Genomic DNA, 12,068 nt, shown 5'->3' with positions numbered 1-12,068 from the left:
GCATCTTATCATCTTGCACACCTCTATAAGTTCATCTCTTATCCTTCTTCACTCCAAAGAGAAAAGCCCTAAATCGCTTAACCTTTCCCCATTAGATATATTCTCTAATCCAGGCAGCATCCTGGTAAATCTCCTCTGCACCCTCTCTAAAGCTTTCACATCCTTCCTAAAATAAGGTGACATGAACTGAACACAATATATGTCTCCTTGCTTGATTCTAAGTGAAGCAGTTTCCATTTCATGTAATTGTCACATTAATTTCATTTAATTGTCGCATTTAAACTCTTAAATTAACTAAGTGTAAAATACTTCTCAAATTCTTCTTGTAGAAAGCATATCAGAAAGATCTAAGGGAAACTTCTGTTACTCATAGAATGATGAATATCTGGAATGGAGTTGTGAAGGCAGAAACATATACAATGTTTAAAATATATTTGGACAGGCACATAGATAGACAATAGACAATAGACAGTAGGTGCAGGAGTAGGCCATTTGGCCCTTCTAGCCAGCACCGCCATTCACTGTGATCATGGCTGATCATACACAATCAGTACCCCGTTCCTGCCCTCTCCCCATATCCCTTGACCCCGCTATCTATAAGAGCTCTATCTAACTCTCTCTTGAATGCATCCAGAGACTTGGCCTCCACTGCCTTCTGAGGCAGAGCATTCCACATATCCACCACTCTCTGGGTGAAAAAGTTTTTCTGCATCTCTGTTCTAAATGGCCTACCCCTTATTCTTAAACTGTGGCCTCTAGCTCTGGACTCACCCATCAGCGGGAACATGCTTCCTGCCTCCAGCGTATCCAATTCCTTAATAATCTTATATGTTTCAATCAGATCCCCTCTCATCCTTCTAAATTCCAGTGTATACAAGCCCAGTTGCTCCAATCATTCAACATGTGACAGTCCCACCATTCTGGGAATTAAACTTGTGAACCTACGCTGCACTCCCTCAATAGTAAGAATGCCCTTCCTCAAATTTGGAGACCAAAACTGCACACAAAACTCCAGGTGGGGTCTCACCAGGGCCCTGTACAGCTGCAGAAGGACCTCTTTGCTCCTATGCTCAGTTCCTCTTGTTATAAAAGCCAGCATGCCATTAGCTTTCTTCACTGCCTGCTGTACCTGCATACTTGCTTTCATTGACTGATGTACAAGAACATCTAGATCTCGTTGTACTTCCCCTTTTCCTAACTTGACTCCATTTAGATAGTAATCTGCCTTCCTGTTCTTGCCACCAAAGTGGATAACCTCACATTTATCCACATTATCCACATCTGCCATACATTTGCCCACTCACCCAACCTGTCCAAGTCACCCTGCATTCTCATAACATCCTCCTGACATTTCACACTGCCACCCAGCTTTGTGTCATCAACAAATTTGCTAATGTTACTTTTAATCCCTTCATCTAAGTCATTAATGTATATTGTAAACAGCTGCGGTCCCAGCACCGAACCTTGTGGTACCCCACTGGTCACAGCCTGCCATTCCGAAAGGGACCCGTTAATCACTACTCTTTGTTTCCTGTCAGCCAGCCAATTTTCAATCCATGTCAGTACTCTGCCCCCAATACCATGTGCCCTAATTTTGCCCACTTATCTCCTATGTGGAACTTAATCAAAAGCTTTCTGGAAGTCCAGGTACACTACATCCACTGGCTCTCCCTTGTCCATTTTCATAGTTGCATCCTCAAAAAAACTCCAGAAGATTAGTAAAGCATGATTTTCCCTTCATAAATCCATGCTGACTCGGACTGATCCTGTTACTGCTATCCAAATGTGTCGTAATTTCCTCTTTTATAATTGACTCCAGCATCTTTCCCACCACTGACGTCAGGCTAACCAGTCTATAATTCCCTGTTTTCTCTCTCCCTCCTTTCTTGAAAAGTGGGATAACATTAGCCACCCTCCAATCAGCAGGAAATGTTCCTGAATCTATAGAACATTGGAAAATGATTACCAATGCGTCCACGATTTCTAGAGCCACCTCTTTAAGTACCCTGGGATGCAGACCATCAGGTCCCAGGGACTTATCAGCCTTCAGACTCAACAGTCTATCCAACACCGTTTCTTGCCTAATATAAATTTCCTTCAGACCATCCTTTACCCTAGTTCCTTTGGCCACTATTACACCTGGGAGATTGTTTGTGTCTTCCCTAGTGAAGACAGATTCAAAGTACCTGTTCAACTCATCTGCCATTTCCTTGTTCCCCATAATAAATTCACCCGTTTCTGTCTTCAATGGGAGAAGCATAGAGAGATGTAAGCCAAAAGGATTAATGTAGATAAGTATCATAGTTAGCATGGACAAGGTAGGTCAATAGTTTCTGTACTTTGTGACTTCACATTTTTATGAAATGAAACATCAAGATCCCAGATTTGAAAGCGATCAGGTGGATGTTCAGGTAGCAATGGGCTAGAGAGTCCAACTATGGCCTAACTAGTGTTGGTGTCTAATATTCAAAAGGGATTACATGGTGTCCAATAGATATGTGTTGGGTCCAATGCTGACATCCCTGAGTGTTTATAATCAGTTATTGTGGCAATGTGCAAGTAATGACTTTTTTTCTTTCTTTTTCTCTACCTATATATTACCATCTGAAAGACATTTAAGTATAAGTGAATTCAGGTGGGATTTAAACCCAAGTCTTCTAGATTGAAATGTGATGTTCAATCAACTAAAATCAAAGGCTGGTATGAATGATATGGGCAAAGAATTGGTCCATTGATCTCAACAGAAAGGTTATTATATATGTAATTGCTTATTTTATTTGAATTCAGCAACAACAAGGCAAAAGAAAGCCCATGAGAGGCAAGGCATGGAGTACCATTTTGTCAGCAAACCCTCATTTGAAGCAGATATTCAGAAGAACAGGTAGGGATGCTTTGTTCACAGGAAATGCCCTATAAAATTCAGGATTGTCAACTTTTGTTCTGTAACGAAGCCCTCCATTTCAATTTAATTTTAACAGCAAGAATTAAAAATTAATGTTAAATGAGTTTCTATGGCAACCAATCCATTGGAACTTCTCTGCATTATGAATATTTTATTGCAATAATTAGTCAGCCACTCTAGGATCATTCATCATATAGTTACTAGACTGATAGAAGGCAATTGAAATGAGCTTTATTTCATCCAGCAATTTCTACATTCTTAAGGTCTGGCTAAAAGCTAGATTCTAAATCAAATATTTGCCTTTTTATAAACAAGATTCCTGCAATGCATTTATCGTGTGTTTCTTCACTTCCTGTATCTCTCCAAAACACACAGAATTACTGTGGTTAATGTTCCTTTCATTCATATTCAAGAGCATTCCTAAAAGTGTGGTCTTGGTTTCCTAGATTGTATCCTACAGAGCGGAACTGATGCCACCACTGATACTGCTCTTAAGATGCAGTATCACCATTGTGTTATTTCTGGAGCAGTTGATTAATATTTTAACACCACAAAGATCATTTTCTTAAGGAATGGTGAAAGGTCCCCTGTAGATCAGAAGCCAAAAACAATATCTCGGGCTCTCTAGAAATTCTGATCTACTCTACCAGCGGAGAAGGAGATAAGAAAGCAGAGAAGGCGGCAAAAAACAAAGCATTTATCCCTAAATATTGGCCATTTTGCTGGAGAACATTAATACTCCAGATCTGTCTTAAACGTCCTGGACTCGATGCTCTTTTTTGTTGAAAGTACGGTGCATTGACTTCCGAGTCACTGCAGCTCAGCCCATGTAAGAGTTAAAAAGTTTTTTGTTGTTAAAAGCAGCGGGTGCCCCTGGTTAGTAACACACCAAAAATGCTGGAGGAACTCAGCAGATCAGGCAGGATCTATGGAAAGGAATAGAGTCGACATTTTGGGTCGAGACCTTTCATCAGGACTGGAAAGGAAAAGGAAAGAAGCCAGCATAAGAGGGGGGGGGGAGGAGGGGATGTAAAAATAAGCTGGAAAATGATAGATGAAGCCAGGTGCATGGGCATGGGAGGATGAACTGAGAAACTGGGAGGTGATAGGTGGAAAAGGTAAAGGGCTGAAGAAGAAGGAATCTATCACCTCCGTTTGGCGCCCTTTCTCCCATAGTCCACTCTGCTCTTCTATCAGGTTCCTTCCTTTCCAGTCTTGATAAAGGGTCTCAGTCCAAAAGGCCTCTCCATAGATGCTGCCTGACCTGCTGAGTTCTTCCAGCATTTTATGTGTGTTATTCTGGGTTTCCAGCATTTGCAGAATCTCTTGTGTTTGTGATGTGTCTGTTGTTAGATAGCTGCAGTAACACAAGGTAACAAAACAGTGTACTTGAGTGACACAAGAGACTGCAGATGCTGGAATCTGGAGCAACAAACAATCTGCTGGAAGAACTCCTCAGCAGGTTGGGCAGCATCTGTGGGCTGAAAGGAATTGTTGGAGTTTTGCGTCAAAGTCTTACATGCTTAGTCATATCATTAAATATTTCTAAACTCACAGCCATAATATAGGGGAAATATCATCCAACATATGCCAGTGAAGTTTCACAGACAGTGAATGAGTTTCTACACTGGCGTTGATTGAGGGAGGAATATTGACCATGATCAGACATCAGACAAGCTCTTGATACTGAGTCCAGAGGGTTGATTTGCTGTGTTTTGTTCTTTTGATTTAGATTTGTTGAACATGGGGAATACAAGGACAATCTGTATGGAATAAATGTAGATTCCATCCGCACAGTAATGTTAAAAAAGAAGATTTGCTTAGTGGATGCAAATCCTCAAGTAAGTGCTTTGGTAACCATTGCTTTCTATTCCAGTCAAAGTGAGGTGAATAATTTGTAATGTTAGCAACGATGAATGTGAAAATATTTTCATCAAATAAAGCTTCAGAACAGAATAGAGAACAGCCTTTTGTCCTGAACATGATGCTAAATTAAAATAAAGGTTATCATAAATCTGAGCTGATTTGTATTTACAGACTTAATGTTTACATTTAGTTTACATTAGACCATAGACCACAAAACATAGGACAATTAGGCAATTCAGTCCATCAAGTCAGCTCCTGTCATGGCTGATTTAATATCCCTCTCAACCCCATACTCCTGCCTTCTTCCTGTATCCTTTGGCTCCCTTACTAATCAAAACCCTATCAACATCCGCTTTAAATATACCTAATGACTTGGCCTCCACAGCCGTCTGTAGCAATAAATTCCACAGATTCCTCACCCTATGGCTAAAGAAACTCCTCTTCATCTCTCTTCTAAAGGAACATCTTTTTATTCTGAGGCTGTGCCCTCTGGTCCCAAACTTACTAATTACAGAAATCATCCTCTCTGCATCCACTCTATCTAGGCCTTTCAATATTCAATAGGTTTCAATGAGATCCCCCTTCATTGTTCTAAGCTCCAGCGAGTACAGGCCCAGAGCCATCAAGCATTACAGAACAATTAAGGGCTAGGAAAACAATAGTTAAACTACAAGATCCAAGCACGAGGAAATCTGCAGATGCTGGAAATTCAAGAAATGTACACAAAATGCTGGTGGAACGCAACAGGCCAGGCAGCATCTATAGGATGAAGGGTCTCGGCCTGAAACATTGACAGTGCTCCTTCCTATAGATGCTGCCTGGCCTGCTGTGTTCCACCAGCATTTTGTATGTGTTGGTTAAACTACAAGATGTTTGATTTAGCAGTAGCATTCCCATCTCTTTGTTAGAAGGTGAACACTTTGTGACTTCCATTGATTAGACACCAGAGCTTGGTGCATAAATATTAGATTAATTCCATCTCTTGAGTGGAGGTGGTATATCCTGCCCATCATGTCTCATGCAATTATTCCAGCAGAAGAGTCTTTGAAGATAAAAATGAAGAAGGCGGTTAGAAATTCTATGTGTCCTTAGTAAGTAGATGCCAGAGAAAATCAAAAAAGCTGCAGATGCTGGAAACCTAAAACAAGAAGAGAAAATGCTGAAAACACTCAGTGGGTTGGGCCGTGTCTGTGGGAAGAGAAACAGAGTTAACGTTTCAAGTCAGAGATCCTTCATGAAAACCGAAAAGTTGACACAAAAAGTTTGTAAAGCAGCAGGGAAGGTGGTGAAGGGGTGTGTCTCTAACAGCCAGAAAGGAAGGTTATTCAGTCAGTGAGTGAGAACAGAAACAGAAACACCTTGACAAAAGAATGTGTGAGTTATCAAAAGCAAGGCTTGGTATCTCATACACTCTCAGAGAGAAAAAGAGGACACAAAACAAGCTGAGTTAATATTACAAATGGATAACTGACTCTGACTAAGAAATCAAGTTAGCCAAAGTTGTAGAATTCAGTGTTGAATCCAGAAGGCTGCAACATACCCAACGGGAAAATTGGGGGGGGGGGGGATATTGATGGGGGGAGGCGGTATTTCCTCAAGCTCACTTTGAGCATCACAGTGACCGTGTAAGAAAGCATACACTGATAGGACAGAGAGGGAGTGGGATGGTGTATTAAAGGGCCAGGCAACAGGAGGCTCGGGGTTGCTCTGCAGACTGAATGCAGGTGTTCTGAAAAGCAGTTATCCAATCCCCCTCCCCTACCCTCTCAGTAGCCTGAAGGATATGAAGTGGTGTGCCCCTTCCGTCAGCTTTGCAGCATGTCTGATGCATAAACTTGACATTCTTAGTATTATCCCAAAAGCTTCTGCTCTGTGAGCATTTAAAACTGAGAAACTCCTGGGTGTCATGTGGGGATATGGCATTTTCTCAAGAAGGCTTTGATTGTATCCTTAAATCTTTTTCTCCATCTGTCTGGTAATCTCTTTCCACAAGAGCTCAGAATAGAGTGCCTGTTTTAGGAAGCTGCATGAAAATAATGTGACCTGTCTAGGGTGTATCACTGGGGCCGCTGGCTTAGGAGAAAACTATGAAATATAAGAGCAGAATTAAGCCATTCAGCCTATTGAGTCGGCTCCACCGTTTGATCATAGGAAATCTATTTTCCTTCTCCACCCCATTCTTCTGCCTTATCCCCAAAACCGAATGGACATTGGTTTCCTTTTTCTTCTGGTGAACTTGGAGGATTATATGGAGACAAGTCTGCGGTATTTTCCAATGCCTTCGGGTGCTTGCCATAGGTGATCCAAGTCTCATTGAAGATAAGAGTGTAGGAAGCACTCCTTTCTGGTAAACCATGAGGTCTGTGTTTTGATATTCAAACATCTTTTTCCTCTATTAACTAAAGCTGTGCTGACACATTGACAGAGATGGTGTACTTCATCATCGATGTGGCAGCTTCTAAGCTATGAGAAGTGACAAACTTAAAACACATCACCTAGAAATGGGTAAGGATCAAACTTCAATTCTTGTTACTGCAAGCAATTCATTATGGAGCATTCAACAGATGCGGAAAGAAAGTATTACATCAGGCCAAGTGACGTAGTCTAGATGGCAAACTACGGATCAGGTTCGCTAAAGGTTCTGACCTGGAATGTTAACTTTATTTCTTTTTTCATAGATTCTGCCTAACTGCCTGTGTGTTTATTGCACTTTTGTTTTACTTTCAGATTTTCAGCATCTGCAGGTCTTTCTTTTTTATGACTTCATTAAAGAAGGTCATCTGACTATTGAACTTTTAACTTGAATATTAGAATGCACATGCTCCAAGCTAATGTGAAGTAGTGCACAAAGTATGTGAAAATACTGAAAGCTCCAGAATGTGACATTAGTTTAATTAAAACCAGGGTAGGACTTACACAGCGAATGGTAGGGCACTAAGCAGAGCAGTCGAATAAAGGGATGTGGCAATACAGATCCATAATTCCTAGAAAGTGGCATCACAGGTAGGTGGCATCTTAAAGGGAGCTCTTGGCACATTGACTTTCAGAGTACTGAGTACAGGAGTTGAGATGTTGTGTTGAAGTTGGAGAAGACATTGGTAAGACCTAATTTGGAATACAGTATTGTGTGCAGTTCTGGTCAGCTACCTACAGAAAAGATGTCAATAAAATTGAAAGAGAATTTACAAGGTTGTTGCTGAGACTTGGGGAACTGAGTCATAGAGAAAGGTTTAATAGGTTAGGACTTACTCTGGCACAATGAAGGGGGGATTTGATAGATCTATACAAAATTATGAGTGGTATTGATAGGGTAAATGCAAGCAAGCATTTTCAACTGAGATTGGGCGAGACTAGAACTAGTAGCCATAGGTTAAGGGTAAAAGGTGAAATGTTTAAGAGGAACCTGGGGGTGAACTTCTTCACTCAGAGAGTGGTGTGAAGTGTGGAACGAGCTGCCAGTGGAAGTGGTGGATGTGGGTTTGATTTCAATGTTTAAAAGAAGTTTGGATAGGTACATGGATTGGAGGGATATGGAGGGCTCTGGTCCAAGTGCAGGTTGATGGGAGCAGGCGGAATAACAGATTGGCATGGACTAGATCAGCCAAAATGTCTGTTTCTGTGTTGCAGTGTACTGTGACTCTTAAAATTCTCTTCAAACTAAATACATGCTTGTAGTGATTCACACGTGACCTAATATGTCCAACAGTGATGCCACACGTAGTTATGTATAATTAAAATTGTAAAAAAAAACTGTTGATATTAGAAATCCGAAATAAAAACAGAAATGCCTGAAACAAATGCAGGCCAGGCAGCATTTGCAGAAATAGAAACAGCTGATGTTTCAGGTTCAAGCTTTCGTCCAGTTAAAAGGTCTTGGACTTGAAATATCAACTGTTTTTCCCTCTACAGATGCTGCCAGACCTGATGAGTGTTTGCAGCAGTTTCTGTTTTTATTACCCACGTATGCTAGACACAGAAGCAGAAATACTAAAAGGCTTGACTCACTCTTTCACTCATACTTGCAACAGTATCCATAAAAGTTTGCTTCTTAATGGGCTCATGGAAACTTGCCTGCTTGGGTCAGAAGACACACACTGGCTGAAAACAATAGTGGAACAGAGGGGAATGATGATGATTACCTTAATAGACACGACTGCTTGCCAAACTCTATTCAACAGAGTGATTCCAGTCCATTTACCCAGCACTTTATACTATTTATATTGATTTTGGAAATCATCAAGTATAGTGCCCTACTCTGCACCTTATTTTGCAATCAATTATAAATTGACTTTGAAGTAACATTTGACACTGACTTGTACCTCCTGCCAAATGTAGAACACAGGTTTGAAGAAATCTTTTCTCAGGTGACAAATACTATTTTGAACTGCTGCAGAACCTCTAATCTGGTTGAAACACTGCACAAGTGAAGGGCAGGTATTTAAATGAAGTTAAAAAATGCTAGAAATCAGCAGACCGAAACGATAGCATCTCATGGAACTGTCTTAACGAATATTTTCTTTAATTAATGCCAGTACAAGCAAATCAGCTAATTATTGATCTCATTGTTATTTGTGAGATGTAATTATTTAAAAATTGCCAGCATTGATGTTACAAAGTAAATTTGCATTTTATGCTTATTGAAAGTTCCAAACTTTGAGATCTGTATGAGGGAAATGATACAAAAATGTGATCTTTTTAAATATTCTGATATAGACTGATCTCTGGCATAATATCCATTTTGTAGCTACGTCTGTACAATAGTAATCTTTTTGTACAACTGAGTTGCGCTTTTGTCTAAATTACAGACAATCAAACATCTCAGAACAGCAGAATTTAAACCATATGTGATATTTGTCAAGCCGTTTATTCAAGAACCACGGGCCAACTCAACAGCAGCTGAAACAGCAGAGACTGATGTCATTAAGGAATTAGGGGTAAGTCTAATCACAGCAAAGTTACACTTAAAGTAATTTATGCTACAAAGTTTTTCATGAATCTCACTTTAACCTTTCAAAAAATGTAAAAGAATCAGGAAAATATTCAAAATAACAGAACACTACTATGTTCTAAGCTCTATCCCTGCAATATTTGTAACTCACTATATTATTTTGGCGTCCAATTAAGTTTCCAACAGCATTCACTAAATTATGAGAAGGAAATGGTGCAGCATTAAATTGAGAATTGAAACTCACTGTGGCAGCTGGGAAATTAAAACATAGGAAATAAAAAATTTAATATCAGTATTTGTAATCATGACATCCCTGGATTATTGTATCAATGTCCTTCAAGGAATGAAATCTGCCAAATATGTGACCAAACCCATAGCACTAAATATAAAAGTGAAAAATACATTCGACTTTTATTGGTGTTATTTATTAAATTGCTGGTAATTTAAATGTGAAGTAATGAGAGTGATAGAAATTGTTTGGTAATAAAATGTTCTGAGTTCAAGGTAAATTTATTATCAAAGTACATATATGTCACCATATACAACCCTGAGATTCATTTACTTGTGGCCATACTCAACAAATCTTTAGAATAATGACTATAACAGAATCAATGAAAGGCCACCCAGCTAGGGTGTTCAACCTGAGTGCAGAAACTGTGTTAATGCAAATATAAATAAATATCAAGACCATGAGATGAAGAGTCGTTGGAAGTGAGACCATTGGTTGTGGGAACATTTCAATGATGAGGCAATTGAATTTGAGTGAAGTTATCTCCGTTTGGTTCAAGAGCCTGATGGTTGAGGAGTAATAACTGTTCCTGAACCTGGTGGTGCAAGTCCTGAGGCTCTTGTACCTTCTTCCTGATAGTAGCTGTGGGAAGAGAGCATGGCCTGGGTGACGGGGGTTCCTGATGATGGATGGTGCTTTCCTAGGATGGCATCTCATGTAGATGTGCTCAGTGGTTGGGAGGGCTTTACCCGTGATGGACTGGGCTGAACCTACTATTTTTTTGTAGGATTTTCCATTCAAGGACATTGGCATTTCCATACCAGGCTGTGATACAGCCAGTCAATATACTCTTCACTACACAACAATAGAAGTTTGTCAAGGTTTTAGATGTCATGTTGAATCTCCACAAACTCCTCAGGAAGTAGAGGCACTGCCATACTTTCTTCATAATTGCACTTATGTTCTGGGTCCATAACAGGGTCCTCTGAAATAGTAATATCCAGGAATTTAAAGCTGCTAACACTCTCCACCTCTGTTCCTGGTCCTCATATGAGGACGAGCTCATGGACCTCTGGTTTCCCTCTCCTGAAGTCTATAATCAGTTCTTTGGTCTTGCTGACATTGAGTGAGGTCGTTGTGATGACACCACTCAGCCACTTTTGATCTGGCCCATGACAGTGGTGTCATTGGCAAACTTGAACATGGCATTGGAACTGTGTTTAGTGTAAAGTGAGTAGAGCAGGGGCTAAGCACACAGCCTTGTGGTGCTCCTGTGCTGATGGAGATTGTGGAGGAGATGTTGTTGCCAATCTGAACAGGAACTTAGTATGATACTCAATGTGTATGTAGTAGAGAATAGGTAATGTTTAACTTTTCCTAATAAACTTAGTCTATTTTTAGCTTTGCAATTTAGTTGAATAGGGGAAACAATGAGATACTGTTTCAGCAAACTTTTGGATGACTGTCACATCTCAGACAGTGACTTCTAGATTTTATTATTAAATCTCATTTTTAGACCTTGCTGTCCAACTCCCATGTGAATAGTAGTGATTGTTATTAACCTTGCTCATATTTTTGGTGAAACTCAGGATATGTTAATTGTCCATGGTGCATCAGCGGCTTGGATCATTGTGCTGGCATTTCACGCTCCAGTATGAATTTCTATTTCTCACTTATTCCATTTATTTTTCATTTCAAATGGTTCTGGTCTTCCTGTTCATATTCTGTTTTCTAACTGTAGGAAGATGATTACCAGGAAATGACTCAGTCAGCAGCCCATATCGAAGAGAAGTATGGTCATCTCATCGACAAAGTCTTGGTGAAAGGCGACCTTCAAACTGCATGCAATGAATTAAAAGTTATTCTGGAGAATATAGAAAGGGAACCGACTTGGGTCCCAGCTAGCTGGGTCCGTTCGTAGCTCTACGAACCAAATTCCGCTATCGTAAAAATGTCCCATCTTATTTTTAAACAAATCAAAAACATTGATCTGAAATAAATTTTATTGTTACTGTTAGTGATAGTTTACACACATGAAAAGCTAATATCTCATTAGTGTGCACGGCAAATGTGTATAATTCAATTGAGTCTCTCCATTCTTAGTTGTGTGCATATATGCTGAC

The 12,068-nt window shown here is 39.9% G+C and overlaps 1 protein-coding gene across 1 annotated transcript in view; it reads left to right on the top strand.

Annotated features, from left to right (window-relative positions):
* mpp3a (MAGUK p55 scaffold protein 3a) overlaps positions 1–11,866 on the top strand; it is a 56,816-nt gene extending 44,950 nt beyond the window's left edge. The window contains exons 16-19 of the mRNA XM_059956734.1: positions 2,788–2,881; positions 4,635–4,743; positions 9,574–9,702; positions 11,687–11,866. Coding sequence (XP_059812717.1) covers positions 2,788–2,881; positions 4,635–4,743; positions 9,574–9,702; positions 11,687–11,866 — 512 coding nt within the window. The remainder of the gene's footprint in view (positions 1–2,787; positions 2,882–4,634; positions 4,744–9,573; positions 9,703–11,686) is intronic.
* The last annotated feature ends 202 nt before the right edge of the window (positions 11,867–12,068 follow it).

The sequence above is a fragment of the Hypanus sabinus genome, chromosome X1 (genome assembly GCF_030144855.1).
Source record: "Hypanus sabinus isolate sHypSab1 chromosome X1, sHypSab1.hap1, whole genome shotgun sequence".
In the NCBI taxonomy this organism is placed as follows: Eukaryota; Metazoa; Chordata; class Chondrichthyes; order Myliobatiformes; family Dasyatidae; genus Hypanus; species Hypanus sabinus.
Note: the sequence above shows the minus strand (reverse complement) of the source record. Positions and strands in the feature narration are given on the sequence as shown.